At 42.1% G+C, this 26442-nt stretch overlaps 1 protein-coding gene across 3 annotated transcripts in view; it reads left to right on the top strand.

Moving 5' to 3' along the window:
* EGFLAM (EGF like, fibronectin type III and laminin G domains) overlaps positions 1-26442 on the top strand; it is a 76177-nt gene that overhangs the window by 43414 nt on the left and 6321 nt on the right. For 2 of the 3 annotated variants that reach the window (XM_049794327.1, XM_049794326.1), the window contains exons 10-20: positions 1897-1997; positions 3276-3376; positions 4472-4616; positions 7081-7270; positions 11009-11134; positions 11889-12132; positions 16501-16612; positions 17946-18062; positions 21364-21544; positions 23882-23905; positions 26118-26196. In XM_049794327.1, coding sequence (XP_049650284.1) covers positions 1897-1997; positions 3276-3376; positions 4472-4616; positions 7081-7270; positions 11009-11134; positions 11889-12132; positions 16501-16612; positions 17946-18062; positions 21364-21544; positions 23882-23905; positions 26118-26196 — 1420 coding nt within the window. The remainder of the gene's footprint in view (positions 1-1896; positions 1998-3275; positions 3377-4471; positions 4617-7080; positions 7271-11008; positions 11135-11888; positions 12133-16500; positions 16613-17945; positions 18063-21363; positions 21545-23881; positions 23906-26117; positions 26197-26442) is intronic. The other variant, XM_049794328.1, reaches the window with a different exon arrangement.

Here is a 26442-nt window from a genome sequence, read left to right as displayed (position 1 = left end):
CCTGAAGCCTGGGTCAATGTGAGGAGGTGTGGCTGTCCCAGTCAGGACTTGCCACATGTCCTCTCGCCTCTCTGCAGGGTGGCTGAGCCAGAACAAGAGGTTGCTGAGCTGAAGGAGGCTGTCCTGCTTCTCCTTCCCTTGCCACCTTCCTGTTCTCTCCCTCTGCAGACCTAACCTTGCCTTTTCGTTGGGTCTGATGTTGAACTGACCAGCTGGTGAGCCACTCCAACTTGATTACAAGGCCACACACTTCCCCCCCGAGTTATTTTTTCTTCTGGTTTGGTGACCAAGGAGACAGATGAATGCCAAAGCTCGTGCAAAGAAAGTGTCCCGTTGCTTGTAGTAGTGCTGTTCCATGAGCTAAGAAAGAGCTGATCCATTGCTCTGCATGCTGATCTGATCTACCAAGGCCCTGACACACAGCAGAGCATCAGGGACACATGTTTCTTCTGAAGGCTTGTGTTAGACATTCGTGATGCACAGTGTCTTGCATCAGGGATACAGACACTGAGGGTGTTTGATCTTCTGCTCCCGGTACTGCTTATTCTGAAAACAATCTGTTGTGACTCAGCCACATGGAACAGCTGCAGATGTGATTTTTGGCCTTGATCAAGGATGAAGAGTCGAGGATTTATTTGAACTGACATAACTGTATACAACTTCTAGAGTGGGTTTGTTAACGTCAATCCAAACCCACCATTTTTCACAAGGGAGTGTGTTATTCCTTAGTAAGCAGTAGCATCATGTACCAATATTCCCTTGTACTGAATTTCTCCACAGCAGCCAATATTGTTAAAAAGTATATTAATCTGAATGAAAACAGACTTTTCTTTACAATCAACAGCTGCATGGTGGTCTGGTCCAGTCAGTTCTGCTTGTGATCGGGCGTGAGTTAATTGTTCTCTGCTGCAGTTGCATTCAGGTTTATAGCACTGTTTCTCTTCACCTCAGCCTAAAATGTATGCCTTGCAAATCAAAAGGCTGAGCGCGCTGTATCCAGATCCAAATATGCAAGGAAAACCCACTCAGTATTCAAACAGCAAAGAGGAATAGGACTCCTCGTGCTTCCTTCCTCATTAGTCTTAGGTGCACAGGAAAAATTAAGAATTCAGGCCTGAAACTGTGTCTGTCCTCAGTACTTCTTAGGAAAACAAGCTGCAAAGGTAGCAGTAAGACATGTCTCTCATTTTCTGTGCTGAAGCCAGGCTGGGCCTCTAACATAAGACAACAAAGGGTGAGGATTGATAGTGCCAGCTGAAGAGAGCAATACGAAGGGCCTCTGTTGCAGCCAGAGATGGAGAGATGCCTGCAGGGGCTCTCTTCTCCCCATCACTCCCTTTAGCTTCTGCCCTGAGCTGACCTGAGGGAAGCGCTGGAAGCCATTGGGCTCTTATGAGCCATCCAAGGATTCTGCAGATGCTGGACGCAGCAGCTATGGAGCAGCAGTGCCTAATGCGGCATAGAGTCTGGCCACATTTCCTGCATATGTTTTTATAATCCTGCAAAATAGAAAATTACTTTGTTGTCTCTGGGTTAAACGAATTCTTAAAAGGAGCTAAATACAAAGTTGATGGGTTCTGTCTTCTGTAACAACGATGAAAATCTGGAGAAATTTCCACTGAAGCCAGCAATTAAACTGTTGAGCAGTATTTGGCTCTCAGTATCCTGTTTCTTTCCAAGTTCACCAGGTCCTTGGGAATAAAGGAATTAGTTGTAAAAGGCGGTGGGAGGACAAGGCATTAGGTTAACTGATTGTTGACTGCTACTGACTAATGGTTGTCTCTGGAGGAACTCTGCCTTTCATTTTCACCTGATGTTATCTAGTGCTAAATGTGTGTATCGATTTTTATATGGGAGAAAACTGCTAAATAACATGATTTTGTCTTTGCTTTTCAGATATTATTATCCAGTATCCGCAGTTCTCTGGCTACTCATACATCACCTTTGAACCACTGAAAAACTCCTATCAGACATTTCAAATTACCCTTGAATTCAGGGTAAGTTTAAGCAATTCCAAGCTCACACAGGGGCTTCAAATTTTATTTGCTTATTCTGATGCTGTGGACAATGGAACAATAACATAGCTTCAGTATAGCTTATAATGTCATTGTGGTGAAGCTATACATAACCTGCATGTCTAAAGATCTGCTTTTACCTTCAATGAGACGTAAAATGTTTGCATCCATTATTGGTAGGCAACGCATGAGAGAATCCCTGAGACTATTAATACTGGTATTGCAGACTAGCAGCAATGTACGTTGGCAAGGTTATAACCATGTGAATAAGCTACAGGCTGAAGTACACCTGGAATTTTTCTCAATTACAGTTTGGAAGTGGTATGCAGTATCTTTGCATATAAGAAACTGTGATCTTGTTGTACTGAACAAAATATTGCCCCTATATCCAGAGTTCTTTTCCTACCCTGCAGCATTTAAGTAGGCATTATTTTCCACCTCTGAATTTTGGGACACCAGCTACTAATACATGCAAGAGACTGGACTACTTAAACTACAGGTCTGAAGTGATGGAGTACACTCCACAGTGACTTGCCTTAATGCTGTCTGTATATTATGGACAGAACTGGTAGGGCTGCCTGTAGAGAGGGTGGCCGAGCTCTCAGATGCACCCCTGCTCCCACGTAAGGCAGACTTGCCAGTCTCGCATCCTAGGTATGAGACTGTCACTAAAGCAGCAGCAGTCTGTTGCCTCACATGGTGATCTAACACTCTTCTGGCAATTTGTCATCTTAAAATGCAGGATGGCTGCGAAAAGCCACTGTGTCAGCTGCTATGCACATACGGAGAAATTCTGCCTGCACAGGTTGTTCAGCTTGAAAAGTGTCAGGCTCACTGAACATGTGAAGCAGGGTGTGTGTTTTCATGTGCAGTAAATCTGATGTGTCTACACTTAACAGGCTTGCTAGGACATCCTTACTAGGCTTTGTGCTCAGAGGTCTCACAGGGGACATGTCTGACAGTCTATCATTTCAGGCTTGCTTTTAGGTCTGATAATATCATACAGTAAGTAGAAGAGATGTTCTTAAACCATTTAAGCATTAAGGCAATACTTTTCTAGGTTCTTCAAATGCAGGATTAAAAACTGATCAACAAATTTCTGATTCTGCAAGTGTCCTGGTTAAACCACAACAGCAAGTTAAAAACTCCACCCGAAAAATGCTGTCCCTTTTCTGGAGAAAAGTTCCCCAGTACTGCTTGCATTTAATTGTTACTGTGAGACTTAGACTTTGATTTTTTATGTTGATGCAATGATTGCAGGCTGAATCAGAAGATGGTTTGCTGCTATACTGTGGAGAAAATGAACATGGTCGTGGTGATTTTATGTCACTGGCAATCATCCAACGTAGCATCCAGTTCAGGTAAAAGTCCACCCTAAATCTGATGTAAAGAGAAGGGGCTATTGCTGTCTCCTGGGACTGCTATATATGATGAATATCAGTCATGCCTTTGACTTCTGCCCCATGCAGTGCACAAAATGGACAGTATTACTTCATTTAACAGTTCTTCAATAATTTTTTCTCTCATCCTTCTTTAGTGGGTGGACATGGGCCCTGTTGAACTCTTTTTACTCAGACCTTGGTGTAAAGGCAAAATGATCAGTTTTCTTCAAGGCATTAGTCTGGGGCTCATTGCTATGTTATTAGAAATGCCAGTGAGCCACTGCATTTGCTAAGCTTATGCTATATCAAGCTGTGCATGGTCAATGTTTTTGCTTCACAGCAAAAGGACCTGCAGATAATGTAGCAAAATAAAGGCTTCCAGGCCAGCACGGGGCCTGGAACTTCATCTAATATCCCTTCTTTACATGGGAATTACATTTTTTTTAAATGAAGGTGGACGGGGGTTCTTGCAGTCCCATAGATATGAAGCATGTGAAGAAGTATCTCAAGGATCTCCTTACTTGGGAGGATGAGTCCTTTGAAAGTGGGGAATAACAAAGTGGGTGATGTGCCGTAGTTGTGTTTCTGTTCACCCATACTGAACAGCAGTCAGAGAAAATGGCATGTTTTGTGCACCTTCAGCTCCACAGAGACTCTCCTAGAGGTCTCCTTGCCAATAGTACCGAGTTTCATGTAGAATCACAGAGTTACTCATGTAGCACTGCCTCTCACCAGGGAGCTAGAAAAATTATCCAGAGAAATTACTGTGATAGCAGGAACTCAGATTGTAATTCCCTCTACCCTGAAACAGTTTCAGCTGTTGGCCAACTTTGCAATGTACTTGGTACAGCCAGAGAATGCAAAATCTTCTCCATGGGAGAAAGATAATGAGGTTTGAAACTTAGTACAGATCATATGCAGACCTGCTGTCTAATTTTCCTGAGGTCTGCTAATACGCAATGTGAAACAGAGAGGTTCCCAGGAGCAAAGGGAATATTTGGAGTTCAAAAACAACTTTCAGTTATTTGGTTAATGTAAGATTGTCACCTTGCCCTCTGTGTCTCATGCTCCCAGGTTCAACTGTGGCACTGGAGTTGCAGTCATAACGAGTGAAAACAAAATCAAGCTGGGGAACTGGCACAGTGTCACGTTGTTCAGAGACGGGATGAATGGCTGGCTTAGGATGGACAGTGATGCTCCAGTGACAGGAAAATCTCAGGTAGGTAATCCTTGCACCTGCATCTCGACCTTGGGTTCTTTCAAGATTCTGATGACATTTTTTTTAGCCAGCAGAAGTCTAATCAGATTTTAAAGGTACATTTTTATTTATCAGTGTTGGGGCATTTAGTGAACCAGGATCAGGGTACGGATTACTCTTTTACATATGTAGTCGAAATTACAGAGATAAATATCCCACTGCTGAATCCCATCACAGTTTCCCTGTTGTCCTCCATGCTTGCTTTGCCACCCTTCTGCTACACTTCGCTAGTGTCAGATACAGGCTGCTATTAAAAGTTTGCCAGGCTTTACAGCTGCTGTCCCTGATTGCTTTCTTTTTCAAGCCTCAGAGAGCTGCTCTGCTTCCTCAACTGGAAGAATTAGATACATATGTGTATATATTCACGTATAATATGCACATAGCCACGCAAGTTTTGTATACAGAAGCATAATTACGTGTATCCCATGGGCATAGATTTAAGCACAGTAATGGAGATAGACATTCTGCCCTGACTTACATTAACACCAACAACTTCATATGAGGCCGCCAGTATAAAATATAATAGAGGAAGATGTCTTGGCTTGCTCATCTGTTGCCAAGCCAGAAAACAGCAATGACATTAACGCAATTAAAAAAAAAGACAGTTGCTCATTTTTTCAGATGTCTTTCCTCTTCCCTTTGATAGCCACTATTAGCATGCCATCCCTAGCCCTGAAAAAAGCGTCTTCAGACATCTTATTATTTTACACTTTCATGTGCAGGCACTGAAGGGAAAAAAATGCCACGCATTGAGTTCTCATCAGCTGGAAATGACAGAGGAAAGGATTTCAATGTCTGTCATGTGTTGCTATGAGGCCACACAAAGGGCAAATGTGAATCAGGAAATCAGGAGAGATACGTCCAGTAGAGACTAATGCCATTGTACAGCACTTTGGTAAGATGGCACCTTGCTATGCAGGGCTATGATCACCCATAGCCAAGAAAGATGAAGTCAAAGAAGAAAAGGTGCAACAAGGGGCTAGTAGGAGGATTATGGTTCACAAAGTCTATTACAAGAAGAGTTTGACAGTGGGCACACATTTTTCTAGCTGCAGCTACAGCAGAAATAAAGTTAATTGCTCCGGGTGCTGCTCTCCACCAGAACCTGCTGCTCCCATAGTATTGTTGCTCTAGTGAGTCCTTCTCAGCCCTTCCTAGCTAGAATGATCTGAATTAGTGTCAGCAGAGTGGTAGTGTTTTCTGACCTCATTCATTTTGACTTGAACCATCTAGAGAGTAAAAGAGAAGTGGAGCTTGACAGATCAAGGGGGCAGGAGCGTCAAAGGCGCTGGGTGATAGCAAGTGGTTGGAGGTAGGCCAGAGAGCTGCATGTCCTGACATATACCCACCATGAAACCCTATGGACATCTGAACTCTCTTTAGCCACAGGCTCCACCCGAATTATTTTTCCCTGCTGAAATTGAGATCCATTTGATGCGTTTCTGCAGTGCACTGTGCAGCGAACACCCCTAGACTCCAATAACCTTGGTTTATTTAGCTTGGCAAAATATAGGCTATGGGGATATAATTTATTGTTATAAACACTATGGAGGCAGGGCAGGGGTAAAAATCCAGAAAGCTTTTAGGCTAAAGGTCAGTGCTGTCAGAAGGACACGTTGGTAAAAATTGGCCATGAATAAATATGGGAATTTTGAGTGTTTTTTTCTAAAGGGCAGTAAGGTTTTGAAGCAACCTGTGAGTAGGAGGCAAAAGACATATATTCTGATCAATTTATGGAAAAAAATTATGACTCCATTGCCCAAAATAGCATGGAATTTGATTCAATTGTCCAGAAAGTTCTGGGTTGGGGTTGGGTTTTTTTTGTTGTTGTTCCTTCCTGTACACTGTAACAGAGTTAGTAAACTTGTATGTGTACATTTCTATAGGCAGGTTAATGCCTCAAAAAACCTAAGATGGGGAGTAAACAGTGCTGGCAAAGTGAGCAGAACCCTACTGAAGTTGTAATTTTATTGGCTTTTGCCTTGTCTTTTTTCTACTGTTGTTTTTTGTCATTTTATTTTTATTCAACACTAAGCACTTGCTGTCCAAAAGGCAGTATCACATTGTTCTGTGTCCCCCAGTGATTTGAGTTTAGAAGATAAAAAATTTTGGCAAAAGTAAAGGAAGAAATTGCAACAAAAGACAGATCACAATCCTTCCTCAGAACATCGTGATTTTAAAGGTTTTTATTGTACTGTTAGTAGTTCATGTTATCATGATGGATGTGGGTGCAAAAATTAACATTTAAAATGGTAGGCTGATCGGAGCAATGACTCATGGAAAGGAATTACCAACGAGCAAGCTACATATCCCCTGACATAATTCTTTGTAGAGAAAAAAAAAAATTATTATACCCAGTATGGCTTAATTAATTATCCTGTGTTATGTCTGTTCTACATCACATCATACTCTGTTTTCCCTTTAGGGCCAATATAGTAAAATTACATTTCGGACTCCCTTCTATGTTGGCGGTGCCCCCAGCGTGTACTGGCTGATCAGAGCCACAGGCACCAACCGTGGATTTCAGGGCTGCGTTCAGTCGCTCAGCGTCAATGGAAAGATAATTGATATGAGACCCTGGCCATTAGGGAAAGCTCTCAGTGGTGCTGATGTCGGTAAGTGTAATGGTATGGGATCATTAATCAGTGACAAACCAGGGGTTATGTTTTTGCCTGTTGAAAAAAATTGAGCAATGGTCCGGGTTTGAGGGGTGGAAGGTGCGATCTCCATTTTTGGCGTGGTATTTCTCTATGCTTTTGCACATTACTTTTCTTCGGTCTGTAGTAGGAGGGTTTATCACACTGTGCAAGTAAACATCACTGTTTAGTATATCAAAAACCCTTGTGAACATAGTTATCCTGCACAATAAATAGTAAAATCAGTTCTTATAGGCAAGCAGGAAACTCAGTGTTGCCAATATAATTATGCTGCACCAGTATTTCTGCCAGCATCTCTCAGGATGCCTCTTCATGCTTCTGACTGACACAGTCATGTCATCAGAAATCAATAGTATGTACGCTGTGTTTGTATTTAAAACAACATGGACCCAACAAAATGTATTCTGCCTGAAGGCATCATTGCACTTGACCAAAGCAACACGGGGATCTTTCAGACCCACAGCAGTGCTGTGGCCATTACAGAGGGCTTTTCCCAATTAAAGTCCATTAGTGCTGAGGAAAACAGGCTTTCCTGTCGACCATCTATTGTTTTCATTTCCAGAGTCACAGTAGGTTTTAAAAATACCATGGAATAAATGTTTTCAACAGCTTTATGAAGTGGTATTATAACATTATCTCCCCTTCACAGATTAAAAGATGGGAAAGTAGGGAAGTTATTTAACCAGTTCTGTCTTTTTTATTAATCTCTATTTCATCCATGTAATGGGCACTTGAAAAAAAGACAGGGCAACAAAATCCTTGCTTTAAGGAGGTCCTAGTCTAAACAGTTTAACAGTAACCCCAAGTCAGAAAGCTAGTGATAAAGGCAGGAAATAGATCTCATATCACTGAACTCTCCATGCCATGCTTTAGCCACAAAGTCATCTTTCTTCTTTTCTATAGCTGTGCATTTGGCATCCCAAGAAGGAAGTGATTAATGAGAAACTTCCCAACAATTGCTCTATATTCTCTAGATATCATGACCAAACTTCTCTGCAATACAGTGGGAGAACAGGGGCCCAAGAAACAGGTGCTGGAAAGAATAAGATTTTGGAAGCAAAGAGAGTAATTTCACGATAGAGTGAGAATCTATGGGATTTAGATAGACAGATGAAAGCCCTGCTGAAGTTCTCTAAGCCCTGATCTCCATTGCTTTTTGGGTTGCAGCTGGCTTCATTCCCATCCATGAATGCTCCAGATACTACTGCATTAACAATCAGCATCAATGAAAATAAATGCTGGGTTCTGCCATGTGTGACTCGAAACTGAATGATAGAGACTTACTGTCGTTACGTGACTGCACTCATTTATATGAAACTGTACCAGGAGAGACTTGCAAACAATATGCCATATAAGTGAAGCTTAAAATAAATAAATTGCAAGTGAATTTTACCAGAGTTTGGGGATAGTTTTTGCTAGCCAGTCTTTTCTTTCTTTTCTATTGGCACAGTGTATATACCAGGGTTGCTGTGGTACATGGCCCGCAGAATTGAGGGTGGGGAGGAGTGAGGACCATCCTGTCCCCCTGCCATCTCTGCTGGCTGCAGCAGAAGTCCCACCAGACCGTGAGCTAAGGGGTGGATGGGGGATGCAGTGCTCGTGGCTCGCAGCAGGCATGGCAGGACCCTGTACTCCCGCTGCAGCTTCCCTCCTTCCTCATCTGCCACTGCAGCCAAGCAGATACGGCCATCAGACCTGTGGTTTGCCTTTTTGGGGTAGTCACCTGTGCTGGCCCAAAGTCTGTGACAAGTCACTGAGAAATAGCGAGAGCAGCCTGTCCGTAAATACCAAGACTGCTCCAGTTCAAGCTGTCCCTCAAACCAGTGAGCCTATGACTTGTCCCGTTACTGTTATCTTCCTTGTCCTTTTCTATTTCTCAAATACTTCAACTTTGATCTGTTTGAACATACTGCCAGCGTTGACTAACAGTGCAGCAGATGCAGTAAAGATCAGTATTGTCTTAGTTTTCTGTTTGTGTCTCAAACTTGATACATCTAGATCCTTGTTTACCCATGTCTTGGCTCTACTTTGTAGTCTAAAGAATAGAGCTAGTGCTACTCATTTCTGTCACTGTCATGATAATTGAAGAATAGGTGAGGGATCTCAGAGACTAGATATCTGTCCTGCTCTGGTTCACTGTGGCCATTACAATGCAGCCCAGAAAGGAAAAAAATGGTTCGATGAGCACTGCAAGCACCCCTGCACCCATGGCTGGGCGTGGGGCAGCTGTTTGAAGGGGTAGTTGTCCTGTTGCACATAGCAGGAAAATTTGTTCTCTTCCAAGGGACTTGTACACTTTGCTTATGCTCCTTAGGTTAGCCCTGGAGCCCTGCGTTATGACTGCTATACTCAGACCTTCCTTCTCTACAATACAAAACGGGTTTGGCAGGAGATTTGTAGATGTGGAATACGACACAAGTCTGGTCTAGCAGGGATTTGTTCCACATGACCTGAGAGTTATTACTACATCTGTCCTGTGTTGGTGAGAAAAGGTTATTTACCACTGTGGACAGCAGAGTGAACGGGAAGAACTAGCACATCAGCCATTTACATCTGCATACTTCTCTGTGCTTTTCTTTCTGGCTGTGGGATGGGAAATCAAACTGCAAAGCTGGTGCCGTACTAGTGCCAGTACCTTATTGAAGATTTGTAGAGTCCTGGTCTGAAACAGTTTTTACAGTCAGAGGGCTTTACAAAACAAAAAGGGCACATCCCCTTCTTGCAGTAGTTTTGCAAGACTTCTCTCAGACATCTCAGATAACAAAACTGTTCTCCAGCACTTATTGTCAGAGCCGCCTCACAATATCTGTGTCACCTCAGAGGTAATATTTCAATGTGCCTCAAAATAAACGTGCAATTCTTAGTTTGTCATAAACACTTTGCCCCTCCAAGTGACGTGCTTACACTTGTACACCACAAATGTCTTATCTGGGCTTTCTTAATGTGTAAGATGTGTTCATCACTAGTAACGAGGGGAGAATTATATAAACAGAAACTAAAATAAAGGAGAAAGTAAACAAAATCAACAAAAACTTCCATCAGATGTACATTTGACCATTGCATAATCTAACTTTATAGATATCAGTTTTAAGAAGTAAATGACTAAATTATTTGTTCTACAATTTCAGCTTAATTCCAGCAAGAAGGAATAATCTCCTTGTTCCTTCAGTTGATGTGCCAGCATAGTAGAAATGTTTCTTAAAAAGCCCATATGCTAATGATATGAATCCCTTTTAGTGCAGAGAACAGGGCTGACAACCTCATTTTAGTTAATAAGATTAGTTGATGATGATTAACATCTTCCATGCTTACCATGGCATGAATTTACAGTGAACAAAGAAGCACTTAAGGCAATTGAAATTAAACAAGTAACAGTGCTTGTAAACAATCTAGACAGATTTCTATTTCATGAGAAAATAAAGATAGGAACAAGAGCAGAAGAAAAGTAATCCAGGGAATGATTGAAAGCTGCCACTGTCATAGTTTATTAGTAAGCGCTAATTTTTGCTATTTTTTAAGCTCTCTTGCTGGTCTGCTACTAAAAAAAAAGTGCTAAAAATCAAGTTACCTTGTCTAAATTGCACACCATTCCCCCCACAAACTGGGGAAGAATCTAGGCAGGACAGCAAATTGTATTGGCCAAATAAATCTTTGACAAACTTATCTGATAAATCAATGTCCTGGCTCTGTGTTTAGGTGAGTGTAGCAGTGGCATCTGTGACGAGGCATCCTGCATCAACAGTGGAACCTGTACTGCAAGCAAAGCAGATTCATACATTTGCCTTTGCCCTCTTGGATTTAAAGGTCATCATTGTGAAGAAGGTGAGAGGGCGCTGGGCTGCTTATATTTCTTTGTATGTGTTATTTAGTGTTTGATGTGTTTTCCACACAGTGACATCCAAGGAGGTCTTACGCTATTACACTAACAGGAGAGAGTTCTTGTTACTTTATATTTTTAAAATCACATAGTGAAACCCTCCCCCACCATCCACTTGGGGGCTCCATCTAGCTCCTACATAATCAGTGATTCTCAAATCTCTGTGCTTATTTAAACTAACTATAATTAAGCATCTCAAACTTACTTTTCAGAGGTTAAAATAATGTACCACTCCACAGCTGCACATTAACTCTAAAAAAATCCCCACTTTTCTCCTAAAACCAGTGTCAGTTGTATATTCTGAAATGTAAAGGACCCAATATCAATTTCCTGCTGAAATAACACAGATACAAACAAGTAGACAAATACTTACAGCACAATTTTCTGTGCTGCAGAAATTTTCATGCTACTGCCCATTGTGTGCACACTTGCTATTTTGAAAAAAATGTGGTGAATCACTAAAGAAAAGGAGCACAAAGCTTTAGAAAACAAATGCATCCCTGGAAAAGGAAGAGATTAAGGAGGGAAGCAGTGTTGGCTAGGACAAAAAATATTTTTAATGTGGAAGAGGAAAATTTTAGGTTGTTTTTCTTAATGGTAGCTTTAAGTACCTGACAAAGGGAACTGAGACTGGTTGGAAGGAGTCATTCCCTTACCTTTGAGCCTTAAGTGACCTGCTTGTGTATTCTGGATTTCCAGCACTCACCTTGGCCATACCTCAGTTCAACGAGTCCTTAAGGTCATTTGCTAGCACACCCTGGCCCTTGGAACCACAGAATTACCTTTCCTTCATGGAGTTTGAGATGACATTTCGTCCAGATTTAGAGACTGGTGTCCTTTTGTACAGTTACGACACAGACAGCAAGGACTTCCTCTCCATTAACATGGTGGCTGGTTACGTGGAGTTCAGGTTCGACTGTGGCTCAGGAACGGCTGTTATCAGGTAAACAGCATTGCTTGTGTTTCCTTTCCAAGAGTGCCATGGTGCTGACCCAGGGGAGGAGTGGGCTGGAAAGACTAATAGCCTATGGTGAGGTATGGAAGCCCATCAGTCTCTAGTGCCTACTTCCAAGGAAGCACAGAAACACTAGAACTGAATTCAAAGGGACAGGATTTTCTTCCTACATGAACTTATGTTTCAAAGCTTTATTATGAGCGTTACCATGTCATGCCACCATCTTACTGCAGATGTCACTTTTGTTTCTGTATGGTATTGTAGATAGTCCCTTCTTGCCTCCGTGACATTGTACCATAGCTAATTAGGAGATCTATAAATATTTTACGCATATACTTTCTAGCCACAGGATTGTAGAATATCGGCACTTTGGTAAGCATCCTTCTTCCTGGTCTCCAGTGCCAGGCAGTAAGGAGGTGTCACAAGAAGATACACCTCCAGGTCCTCCCTTTTCTCATAGTGCTGTTTTTTGGGGAATCTGAGGCTAATACCCAGTTTATACAAGTTAAGCAGGCTAAAAGATAAATACATAGTTTAAATGAGTCACCCAGGCTTCCAGACAAAGACAGACCTTCTGAGAATGATTCATCACATCCTAAAATTAATGTCTAGGATAGGAGCAATGAAATGCCTCAAAAAGGGCTGCTCTCTCTCTCTCTATGTGTAACTGAGTGCCCAGTCTCTGGACAGCTGTTCCCTGGGCTTTTCTGAAAAGGCAATGGGCTGAACAGAGGCACTCAGTACCTTGGATGTGGTCCAAGAGGCTGACAGTTTGCCTAGGCTGACCTAATATCTAGAAATAATCTATATAAAACTTATGCAAAATGTGCATACTGCCTGCAAGTCTTGCATACCGTATGTTTCCTGTGGATAGACATCAGGAATTTTGGCTATACGGCAAGTAGGAGAAATGTACTGATTTTCCACTGAATGAGGACTCAAGCAAACAAGCCCATTCAGGTGACAACGGGAGAGATGAAATTTCACGGGAGGAAATGCAAAATAATGCACAATCCTAACAATGTACAGCTGTGGCGATACAGTTAGTGTGGTCAGACAGAGAAAGATCCTGGAGTCATCATGCATAGTTCTGTGAAAGTAACAGCTAACTGCTTAGAGGGACATACAGAATTGTAAGTATAATGCGGAGAATTATTAGGAATGGAATAAGGAACAATGCTTCTGCAAAAATCCACAATGCACCCTGTCTTGAAAAGTTGATGCCATTCTGGTCACTTCATTTCAAAAGAAATTAGCAAAATTTAAAAGGAAGAGTAGTGTTGATATCCAGAGCATCTTCCACAAATACAGCAGGACTCTTCGACCTGGAAAAGAGTCTGGTGAAAGTATGAGAAATGTTTTCAAATTGTGAATGACTTGGAGATAAATAAGGAATGATTATTCTGTATTTTTTCAATATGGAAGAATTAGGAGGAGCCCAGTGAAACTGCAAACTGAAAAACAGCAAACAAAGAAAATAAGACTTTTTTCTTTTTTTTTTTTTCCAGACAGCACATAAATAAGTTGTGGAAACTAATTGTCGCAGTATGTTACAGATGCCAGAACTATAAATAGGTTAAAAAAAAATTAGACAAATTTAAAGAAAGCTCCATTGAGGGAGATCAAACACAATTGTACGGATGCAGACTCTGACTCAGGAAATTGCTAAGTGACAAGTTGCCAGAAGCCAGGAGGATATATCAAGGGAAGAATCACTCCATACTTGCCCTGTTCTTTTCTCTCACCGAAAAGAGGCAGAAATAGCTAATGTTGGAGACCCTTGCTCCAGCCCCAAATGGCCCTTCTTACAACAGTCTTCAATCTTTTTCTGATTACAGCCATTGAATCCTATTACTGGCAAACATAAGACATTAAAGTAGGCAACATTTCCGCCCCCCTCCCGCCCAAGAGTGTTGCAGTGCTTCAGAATACCTTGGACTAAAGTTTAATCAAGATGTAGGCTTGTAAAATGTGGCAAGAGCCACAAGCACAAGCCTGGGAGTAGAACTGCCTCTTTCTATTGGAAAGCAGAAGAGCAAGCAGGACACCAGCTAGCATCTGGGTCACGAGCATTGGGGAAAAATCAAATCGTGTGGTGAGATAGCTGGGTAATGGGGAAGACTCATGAGACTGTCAGGCTTCCTTGAAAGTTGTCAGGTTGTTTTGTTCAACTCTTTTTTCTAGATAATGTGTGCAACTCGCACCTTGTCATCAGCTCTGTCAGTGATTAAATGAGCTAAACAGATTCCCTGTTTTTTTTCTGCCTGCTTAGCCAATATCCACTTAAAAGTCTGCCTTGACCTTCATCATACCACTTCACACCTACCCTTTGTCCTAAACAAGGGTATAACTCTGGTTGTCCTGACTATCTCTTCTATAGGACCAGGCTGTTAAATATTATAATATAATCAGAACACAATTATAATACCTTTATAATAAAGGATGAGGCAAGCTCATTTATGTACATCAGCAGCAGCGGTAGGAAAGCTGACATTGGTGAAGCTTGGGTTTTGCCTGAAGTGTCCCAGGATGGAAGCAGCATGGTGTGCGCAGGGGGCTCAGGATGAAGCAGGGATGCTGAGCAGGCAGAGGGATGCAGAACCTCAGCTATTTACCAAGATGTCTCAGAAGAGAATTTGTTGTCCCCTGGGATTTCCCTTGGCCAGCCATTCACAGGATCAAGATCTTCGTAGTTTGGTGTATTTTTTAAGGTTCACTTTATGCTGGGAAAAGTAATCCTTAACCCCACAGTACATGAAGAGCCAGAAGTGTTCAAATGCCTGCAGAAAACATTACCAAACTTATGCTGGTTTCAAAAAGCCTGTGAATCCAAGAAATAGCTTGCAACTCTGAAGTGATGACTTTGCAAGGTTTAGTCATCCCTAATTGTAATTAAATCTAGCAGAGCAGGAGGGTTAGCTGAGGATGACCTAATCAGCAGAGGAGATAAAATATACACATTGCCACTTATTCAGTAGCCAAACCTATCTGGTTCCTTTATATGTATATATTGACATCTCCAGGGTAATTAGATTCTGTTAACTATTGATTTACCGAAGGTAGTTAAACCCTAAATGCTACTACATAAGAAAAAGGACAAGTGAATGGCATTGCCTGATGATATTTTTTTATGGAGGTTTTCTGAACCATGTGTCAAACTATTATTGCCAACATTGTCCAAATAGATGAAAACGGGCTTTGAGAAAATTTGGGGGAGCAAAATAGATACAACAAAAAGATTTCAAAGCTCATGTTGATTGTTCAGAAAAAAAGAAAAAAAAAATTTTATTTTCACATTTTCAAATTTATATAACTTTTAAAATCAACATTTGAATCACTACTGACCCACTATTTCAGATCACAACTTTTTCAGTTCTTTCATTTTGAAATGTATCTTTTTCCATGTTTAAATGTCAGCAGCCTGCAAATACAAAACATTATTTCACCCCAATTTTTTAATTTTTCATTGAAAGCTAGAAAGTCTTCAGGTGTCCTAGATAACAATTTCTGATTTTTCCAGCTTGACCAGTGAATCAAACACAAGTTTTCATTGCTCCTGCAGGAAAGTCCGCAAGATAACATTTAGACATAAAATGCTATAACCAGCATAGTAAAATGACATTTGAAAACCAGATAGAAAGTTCTGTAGAACTTGGAAAGGGGAATGTGGTTTTGCCCTTCATACAGGCTGCTGTTCATATTAGTGCTGAACTAATAAAGATCATAAGAACAGTTTTAAAGTGCTTCCTTTGAGACTGGTGAATACTTTGCACAACTGGGGATTATTGTTCCTAGACAGGATCTCATCACATGATTAGGATCATATTTTAGTTATTTCCCCTTAATGTACAGCAGCCAGGCTGCGCGTATGTATGTGTACATGTCACTGTAATGGGCTGCATAAATAGAGCTGATAGGCCAACACAAAGTAGTTCTGTTTTAAAAGAGGATGAAGAATGTAGGACTAGACCGATCATTAAGTGGGAAGTTTTATCTCCAGGCTTATGTCATTGTGAAATAAGGATGTACAGCTGAGGCAAAAATTTATCTTTATGCATCTAAATGACTGAACAGAAAAATTAGCTCAGGCGTAGATGAAATACATGATTACTATAGAAATGTTTCACGTATAAATAAAAGCTATTTTCTGTAGGAACATGGTCTTATTTTCCTTTGCTGACGGGGCTCAGAAATTATGTTACTTCCTTATAAGAAAAGAAACACAGTGATTTATTTTTATTTTTTATTTAGAAGATCATCCCAGAGGACTTGACTTTTTAACATCACAACAATATCTGAAAATATCAGAAAGGCAAAAATGTAAAATACTTGAAAGTTTTCTTCCCCTTGATACAGGAGTGAAGAACCTGTCAGTCTGGGTCAATGGCATGAGTTGAGAGTGTCTCGCACAGCGAAAAATGGTATCCTACAAGTGGACAAACAAAAGCCAGTGGAAGGGATGGCAGAGGTAAGCATATGGCATGGCTTGTCATGAATACAGCTATCAGACTATAAAATGATTGTATGGTAAACTACACAAGCTGCTTTCAATGCTTTTATAAGCTAAAAAAAAAAAAAATAAAATAAAATACACATTAGGGCACATTTTCTTAAGCCCAGAATTGGAAATTTGCACATGAAGTCTTCCTTCTGAGGACAGGGATCCATGTAAAGGAAGCTGAAGTCACCACCTTAACCTTCTTTTGCCATGTAACTGGACTCACATTTTTGTGTTTGGTTCATACATGTTCTTGAGGTTCTTGGTACTTACTGCTTGTGGCTAAGTCTCTTGAACAGTATGTGCTGGAATACTCAGAGAGTTGATGACTTGCATTTTATTTTTCCCTCACCAAGAGGTCATACTGAAAGTTTGCTTGTACCCAGCAGGGTATTCACTCTAAGCACTCAAATGCATTCACAGAGGTACTTTTTTGTCCCAAGAACCTGTGGCCAGAAAACTAGACTCCAGATCCTGTTAACAGGTTTTTCTGCAAACTGGAAAACTATTTAAAGCTTAGACTTTTCTTGAAAAATGTAAATAAACTGAAATTCCAGTTGTCTGTCAAGAAGCAGATTGAGTAGGAAACATTCAAATGGAGCAGGTGAGACTTCTTTAGATAGATGGATCAAGATGAAGACTCCCTTTATTTTTTCTTCTAAGTGCTGCAGTGCAGCTGCAGAAGGAAGTTGGCTGGGAGCTGCCAACAGAGAAATCACAGGAGCTTCTGCAGGACTGGAATTACACAGTTATTCTGTCTTTTGCTGTTAAACATCTTTCAGTTCACTCCAGGAGCCTGACTAGTCCCATCAGGTATCCTGACCAACTGCTTCTGGTAAAAAATGCAAATTCAATGTTTCTTTCATTTAGTCCCATAACTTGCTATGGATTATCTTTTTAGACATTGGAAACATTAAATGAGTCTCTGTTGCATGGACTTTGCTCTGATTTTAACTTTGTGAACCTCGTTCTGGTTCTAGATTTATGTCAATGTACCTAAGTGATTGCAAATAGAGCTGGATATGCAGTCAGAAATCACAAGTCAACCTCCTTTCTTTCTTTCTTCCTTCAGTATTACTATTTTGAAATACTTGAGATTTTTGAGCTAGTTCTGATTAGGGTAAAGCACAGTAAGTAGAGAGTGTCCTACAGTGGCTTTCTTGAGAGAATTGTACAAAGAAATGCAATTAATGGAAGTAAAGAGGCATTAAAGTAAGCTATAACACCTAATGTAGGCTAATCTGAAGATAACACTCATGGTTCCAGCTACTCTAATAAAATGTTATTCTTATATTTCTTGCAGGGGGCTTTCACACAAATTAAGTGCAGCTCTGAAATATTTATTGGCGGAGTCCCTAGTTATGATGCTGTGAAGAAGAACTCCGGGATCCTCAGACCCTTCAGCGGGAGCATCCAGAAGGTATGTGCCCAGAGAAACTTGCTGGAGACATTTATTTCCATCTCCTCCAGTGCACACTTTAGGTGGAAACCTGCCATTATACCACTGGGAATATTAAAAATAATCCAAGATTTTGTCTCAGGAAGCCACCACAAAGTGCTTAAACACATATTTCACAATGAAAAGTCATTCTAACTTTAATAGCCAGTAAATAATACCACTGCCAGTCTCCCTATTAATTTCAATACTGTACTAATAAGTGAGCAGAAGCCATATGGGATTGAATTCAGAATGATGCACAAAGCTAAGTCAAGAGTGCCCTTAGAGTGACCTGTATCATCATATATAAATAAATGAACAGAAGAAATGCTCAAATACTTCAATGTATGCACACTGAGGCAGCTGAATGTCTGATGTAACCAATACAGTAAGGAGTGAAAAAGAATTGTAGAATCATAGAGTCACAGAACCATAGAATGGTTTGGGTTGGAAGGGAACTTAAAGATCATCTAGTTCCACCCCCCCTGCCATGGGCAGGGACACCTTCCACTACACCAGGCTGCTCAAAGCCCCATTCAACCCGGCCTTGAACATTTCCAGGGATGGGGCATCCACAGCTTCTCTGGGCAACCTGTTCCAGTGTCTCACCACCCTCACAGTGAAGGATTTCTTCTTTATATCTAACCTAAATCTACCCTCTTTCAGTTTAAAGCCATTACCCCTTGTCCTACCACGACATGTCCTTGTAAGAAGCCCCTCTCCAGCTTTTTTGTAGGCCCCCTTTAGCTACTGGAAGGCTGCTGTAAGGTCTCCCCGGCGCCTTCTTTTCTCCAGGCTGGACAACACCAACTCTTTCAACCTGTCTTCATGGAGGTGCTCCAGCCCTCTGATCATTTCTGTGGCCCTCCTCTAGAACCGCTCCAACAGGTCCATGTCTTTTCTGTGCTGAGGACTCCAGAGGTGAACCCAGTACTGCAGGTGGGGTCTCAGCAGAGAGGAGCAGAGGGGCAGAGTCACCTTCCTCAACCTGTTGGTCACGCTTCTTTTGATGCAGCCCAGGATACGGTTGGCTTTCTGGGCTGTGAGCACACATTGCCAGGTCATGCTGAGCTTCTTGTCAACCAGCACCCCCAGGTCCTTCTCCGCAGGGCTGCTCTCAATCCATTCTCTGCCCAGTCTGTATTGATACTGGGGATTGCCCCAACCCCGGTGCAGGACCTTGCACTTGGCCTTGTTGAACTTCATGAGTTTCACAAATTAAAGTGGATTCCAGTCCAGCTAGCACATTCTTATACCACACAGTAGTTGCACACCTCACTGCCTTCCCCTTTTAAGATTTTATACAGGACATATGAACGGAGAAGATCTTTTACATTGCTGGCAGACATTAGGGATGATGTTCCAGTCAGGTCAGCTGTTCATTGGTGCAGTTATCTTCTGGAGAATAAATCTGTAAGTTCATAAGTCCTAAGAAGTAATCAAAAGAAAGTTCAAACTGAATTAACATTTGCTTTCCCTAGGCATACTTAAAATAATTTGGATAAAGCTGAAAGGCTGGCTCTCACAGTTTTAAAGGAGTGCATTATTGCATCAGATTGACTTAACAAATAAAAAACTCTAATAGTGCATCTCACAACAACTGATCAAGGGCAGAAAGGTAATTGTAATTCAGTGTAAATGGTTTCATCACTTGGTCCAATATTTTTCACTTTGTCAGTTGTCTAGCAGAAAACATGAAGTTCAAGAAAACTGGGGGAGTGTGTAGTAGTGATGGGAATAGGTCAGTAACACAAACATTTTTGGGAAGCTGGGCTTGACTAAATACTGTGCATTTTGGAGTGCAACATAGGGATCCTAGGAGCAATTAATACAGGTCATGCTTAATAGGTGAGGGGTTTTACCCTAGAGTACAGAGGCACTGATAAGGATTGGGAAATGCTGAAGTGAGGCCTTACTTCTGTGTGCAGTTGGGAAGGTGGATTTGCCTTCCCAGAGGCCTGAACTGGATGTCAAGGAAAAGTATTGCCTGCCTTTTGGGCAGTGGGAGACTATTAATTGACTGCTGTGTTTACACATAGAAGGATTTTGGAGAATTTTATAGAAATAAAGCTACAAACATCACCAAGTACCGGAAAACATGCTGTGTACTGAAAGACCTAAGATCCCAATCTATTTAGTTTACTCAGATAAGGTTAAGAAGTGACTTTATTGTGGTCTGCTCGTTCCTACGTGAGGGTGAGATTTCTTTGAGTACCTGGCTCTGAAATGATGCAGAAAAACTCATGATGAGAAACAATGGCTGGAAGCTGAAGATAAGTTTAAACCCAGAAATGAGAGACAAACTTTTAAGAGTTGAGGCTCTGTTAACAACATAGCCAGAAGTTAGAATGAAGCTGAAAAGGTAGTAGTCTTCACTGGTCCATCTTTACAACAGGACTGGATGTTTTTCTGCTGTTGGAATTTAGTGCTGTTTCAAACAGAGTATATATGCTCGATGCAACCCCTTCTCCCATAGGACCCCCTAAGGTGCATTGTCTGAGTTCTGCAGGAGTTATAACTATCCCCATTATCACTTCTGGCCTTAAAATCTATTTGTTTGTGAAAATGGACTTATTATTTTGATATAGCTGAGATCAGAAGCCATACCCACATGTAATCTCTCTGCCAAGATATCAGCTGAGATTATACAAACACCAGTTTATATTGGAGAACATATGTTGCTGACACATTGGAAAAATCCCAACATTTAACTCTTCAGTTTATATACAAACGGATTTGTGAAGTCATTAATTATGTTACTCATCTGTCTTAACTTTAGCTTCTTTTGGGCAAGATGAGATACTAGAAAGCAACAGAAAATGTGAAAAACAAGCGGTTCTGCTTAGTATTTCTGTTGTCAACACTTGTCTCCTGGGGGAGTTTCTGATCTCAGAAACGCTTTTCCTGAGCAGTGCTCATCTAATTTTACCATCCTAGCTAACAGCTCAGCTGCAAAGCATTGTGCCAGTGTTCAGACAGAAGACTGGTAAGTCCCCCACAGATTCACCCCATATGGGGGTTGCCTAATGCTGTGTCACAAAACACAGAAGAAATTAATCTCCAGGGAGTCAGGGTGAGCAACAGAATGAGTTGGACCTCTGTGACTGGAAAACACGTATTACAAGAAATAGGGTTTTGGCCACCTTTTGAGGGTTATGTTTTTCTGAAGTCTTTTAGAGAAGTCTTCTGACTAGCAGTACAATACCGGGAATTTGAAAGTTTTTAGCATGTGTTCCACCATCCCCCATCCCCTCTTCCCCCCCTTTTTTTTTTTAATACATAGATTATCTTGAATGACCGGACAATCGATGTGAAACAAGATTTCACTTTTGGAATCAACCTAGAGAATGCTGTCCACCCCTGTGTGAGCTCACCGTGTGCAAACGGAGGCACCTGTGTTCCCAAGAAGGACAGCTATGAATGTGACTGTCCCCTGGGCTTCGATGGGCAACATTGCCAAAAAGGTAACCATAGCTTCATTTCACTTCAGAGATCCGGAGCTGATCACAAAAATAAGAGAGATTTAACACCTACAACTGCTGTTATACACATTCCTTGAAATAGAAACCCTGGAGGCCAGAGCTCCCTTTGCATTTGTGCACAGTCCATGTACCCAGGGAGGAATTCATTTTGTTATTTAGGAACATGGTAATTGTTATCCCAGCATAGAGCTATGATCCATAGATAGCAGCCTGGTATCTGGTTGTTTGTGGTGGCCAACACTGAACACGTCATACACCTCCCTTATTATGCAGTGCTATACAAACGGGGAATTCCTGCCAACGTCCTCCAGCTAGTGATTATGTTACATCCTGAAGCACGAACATTGATAACCCTTGTAATTTTATCCTCCCTAGGGCTCACAACAAAAGCTGTTCTCATACACAGAAAGGTCTAGTTCTTTTTTAGACACTGACTACTCTGATGGTAATTTCACCATCTGCACAGACCCTGCCTCGATATGGCAATGGAGACCATCAAGGAGGAAAACCTGCCCAGATGCATACTGTTTATCTTTCCTCAGAGCCACTGTAATAGTTCAAACCTTAGATTCTGGAAAGTGTTCAGATTGCATGAAAAGTGTTTAAAAAAAATGTGCTTTGGGTTATTCCACTAGATGGAGATGTTTCCCTTCTGTCAGGCTTGATCTTGAAAAATTCCTAAGGGAAGATTTTGTAATGTAACAGCAACTCAGTTCAAAAGAGCTGACTGACATTATTGTCTTCACCCACTCCTTCATTTCTCACAGGCACAAACTTCAAAGTTAAAAGTGGTGGTTTTGGTTAAATCGTGATGAATACATTGACCTTTTCTTCCAAAAAAGACAATCTCTTAGAACAAAAAACATTTTATTAAGATACAATGCAAGAAACCCTTTCGCTTACGTTGTTGTGGTCTAACTAAGAGCTGGAGCAACGTCATTTATCCCAGCTTCTCTGTGGGGAGGAGGGAGAATCGCAATTTTGGCTTTCTAGGTATGTGCAGGGCGCTAAGCTCCTGGCTTCGAGTTGGTATCTGCACCAGTACCCAGGTCTCCAGGGGAAGTCAAGGCAAGTGAATGCTTTGCAGCCTGCCCGTTCAGTGAGCTCCTGGGCATGGCTCGGGCCACAGCTCCTCACCGCTCGCCTGCTTCTGCCCTGTGCTGAGCCCCGAGAGCAGCGTGCGGGCTGCCCGCCGCCGCATCCATCTCACAGCACCGGCAGTGCCGCCGCTCTCCTCTCTGTTGTAACCTGAATGGGTGCCCAGGCTTTCAGAGACGGTCTGAAGTGCCTTGTGCCTTTCGCTTGGACTGGACCCTGGGTATTGCTGCCTACATGAATCTGACCTTAATTAGTTTTCCAAGAGTGTCCAAAATCACGAGTCACCTGTCTTCTGTTCCTGCTGCCTGTGGCTGCTGTTCAGGTGACTCTCAACCCCCCTACACTTGTGCAGCCTCAGCTGCCATGGAAAATCCAAGGTCTTGCTGGTGGATGTGCAGAGAGCATGGAGGTCCCTCCTGAACCTCAGTCCATGACAGCCTTGATGAACCTGGAGCACATTTCTCAAAATAATCCTTACCTGTGTCTCTTTGGCAGGGTGTAGACACGGCCAAGGCAGGATGCATGTGTGTGTGTTCGCTTCTCTTTCAGAATGGGGTTTTAGTTAGTCCGCTCAGCTGGTACGTGAGATGCTGAAGGTGCAGTCTCCATCCTGCTTGTTGGTGGGCTGCTGTAACCCCACACCCTGAAAAAACAAAGTGCTAGCAAGGGACTGTGCCTCATTCTCCAAAATCATACACGCCACTTATAAAACTCAACTTAAATGTTGCTGGTAAGAGGTATATGAGATATTGATTCACATCATAATGGATCATTGGCCAAGGATTCAATAGAGTTTCTGCTGGCATTGCTGGGTTTTATATCCTCTGTCCAAGCCGTGGGGAGTGCTAAAGGTATTTTTATACTTAATTGTAAGAGGGAGTGGGGCAGACAACAGTTGCTTTCCCCTGGTTAGAGCAGATCCCTCAGTAAACCATGGGTGATTCACCGGGATTCAAAAACAAGGAGTAGCAGAGGGGTTTAGTGCTGGTCCTACCTGTCTGCACCTTTGTGTGTTTTGAGTAGGCAAATGTAAATACTTGGGGCAAAACAATAATTAAATAGTGTTACCTTCACAGGTGGTTATATTTGCTTATGCAAATGGGAAGCAGGTATCATGCATTTGCAGAAATGTGGGCATGAAACAGGATGAAGGGAGATTTTTATGCTACAGATAACTAAAATGAGAATGTTCTTGTTTTGTTTTGTGCTGACTCACTGCAGAATGTGGAGGTTACTGCCTAAACAGTAAGTACTGCAAATGATGTGAAAAATGCTCTGTCATTGTGCGCCTGTGTCGGCTCTAGCAAGCTGGATGCTGGATTTCCATTAAGACTGGCAAGCGTCTGTCAATAAGCCAAAATATTTTCTGGAGTTTTATAGTACATCCTTAAACCTCATCCTGTTGATGTTTTAAACTGCATGCAGAGCACCTGCCAAGTGCAGAGCAGTGGCTGTAGAGCTGGTCCCTGTATTTGCAAAGCAACAGGGCCAGGCAGCTGGCTGACTGCTTTGTAGGGGTAGGTGCTACTTCAGGCTGTCCTGCAGTTCAAAGCTCACTCCTGCTTGTTATGAGAGCTTGTCATGATGCCTCTCTGCTGAACTGTGATTAGCAGAGAGTGAGGGTGTTTAGTCCTAGATCTCCTTACTGGCCCTGTTCCCTTCCAGTTGCAAAGAGCCTCCATGCAGCAAGGGTACTGCTAAATTTTACTTGGTTTTCTGCAGTCAAATTCAGTGCAGCAAGTGACGAGCATGCAGAAGAGCAAGCAGAGATAAATGCCCATCAAGCTAAATAGAGGAAACCAGAGTCCTAGAGCAAAGGCAAGGGCTGCTGCATGGCACGGGCACCTTCCCCGGCTGAAGGCAAGAGCAGTGGGGCTCTAGTGCTGGTGTGGGACATGACGGGGGAAGAAGGGCTCCTTTCATGCGCTGCTGCCATCTGCCAGGGTCAGAGATTGTCCAGTGCAGAAAGTGTCAGACCTGGTGAGGAATGTCTGGCTGAGTGTAACATGTCTTTTGCAATCTTCCAACGACGCTGGCAGGATGCAGGCTGTGGACCGCCTGTGGTGGTTTCTTTAGACACATTAGGCAGCTTTCCTGATTTCACTACGGATGAAAACAGGCGTTCGTCACTATCTAAAATTCTCAGTCTTGGCACTTAGAGCTAAATTTCGTGTTGCTGTTGTTGGCTGCCAGACTACACCAATTGTTGTATATCTGTATTATAGTGAGCTCTTAAAGCCCAGCCAGCCTCTGCATTGCGTGAAGAAAGCAAGCATCCATGCCCTGAAAAGCTTGAAATTTATATAGATGGGATTAGCTGTGGGTTGAAGGGATTAGTTCTCAGGAAGAGAATAGGATGAAGGCAGCTATTTTAAGGAATTTGTAAAACTGGCTTATATTAATGCAGCAGTCAGTTATGAGAGATCAGCAGCAAACTGCAGGATGTTAACTCACAAGAAAATCTGTTCAGGCCAGTGCTTGTAGCCTACCAAAGGCGATGTATCAGAGACATACAGTGATTTGTATCACACATCTGAGTTATTTTGCCAAATTCTCCTCCATGGGCAGCAGTACACCAGCTCCAGGTCTGGTTGCAATGTGTGCTGCTGTCCCAGCAGCTATACGCCACAGATGAACCAGAGGCTATCCCTAGAGAAATGGGAGATGCTCTGTGTGGGACACTGGTGATCTCTGAGCAAAACCTCCTCTGAGGCAGCACTGCAGGCTATTGAATGCACACGCCAAGAGGCTTTGCAGCCTCTGTCATAGAGCCTTTACTGTAATCTCAGTTGCTTTCAGCAGACCTAAACTGATTAGGGGCACCCTGTATGTCCTCCCTGGATATAACCTTACCCCACACTGTACCCCAGAGGTGATCCCTGAGCGGGCAGCAGCCACTCTGTGCAAAGCCACATACAGAAAAGGAGAAAATGGGGAGCTCACCAATTGCCTGTGCTGCCTCCCATCCTTGCTTTGCAGGGATGAGAGGTCCCAGCACATGTTCTGCAGATGTTGCTCAGTTAGGAGCTGGAGAGGAGTTTCTTGGACAAGAACAAAGGGTGGTTAATGCATAAGCTTTCTCAGGAGGGTGGCTTGAACCACACAGAGAATCGAGGAATGTGGGAACAGGGATAAAAATAAAATTTGCAATATTTTCCCAATACTTCATATTTTCCTGCGCTAACACTTATGGTAGAGGAATACATTAGGCCCATGACATGAAGGCTGTAAGTAGAGGGACTGTCAGCAGATTAAACCTCAACTACTGTCCCCACATTTAGGTATGAACTGGCAGTGCCTTCTTGCAAACCAATTTGAGTTCAGCTCAGTTCTGTGCCACCAGCAGGTACCAGCCAATGCAGGAGTAAATCAATAAAACAGTCTTGTCTCTTTTTTTCCTTCCATTTCCATGTCAGCTAACTGACACTCATCTTCATTTTTTAAATTTACTTTTCAGCCATTACAGAAGCAATTGAAATCCCACAATTTATTGGTCGCAGTTACCTCACATATGATAATCCAGATATCCTGAAAAGGTAATATATCTCCTGTAAACATAAATATTCTGTTTGTTAACCATTATAATGCTAGGAACCTCATGTGGGAGGATGCTGTATATTTAAGTGTTTTAAGCTGCATTTGCCATATTTCTAAATTTCAGAAAAAAAAAAATACTTTCTATGTATATGCCTATGGCTCAATTTGTTATAATATCTGAACATCTTACAACCTGCATAGAAATGGCATGCACAACATATGTCTGGCATGGAGAAGAACTGGTA

The sequence above is a fragment of the Accipiter gentilis genome, chromosome Z, assembly GCF_929443795.1.
Source record: "Accipiter gentilis chromosome Z, bAccGen1.1, whole genome shotgun sequence".
Lineage (NCBI taxonomy): Eukaryota > Metazoa > Chordata > Aves > Accipitriformes > Accipitridae > Astur > Astur gentilis.
This window is presented reverse-complemented; position numbering and strand designations above follow the sequence as displayed.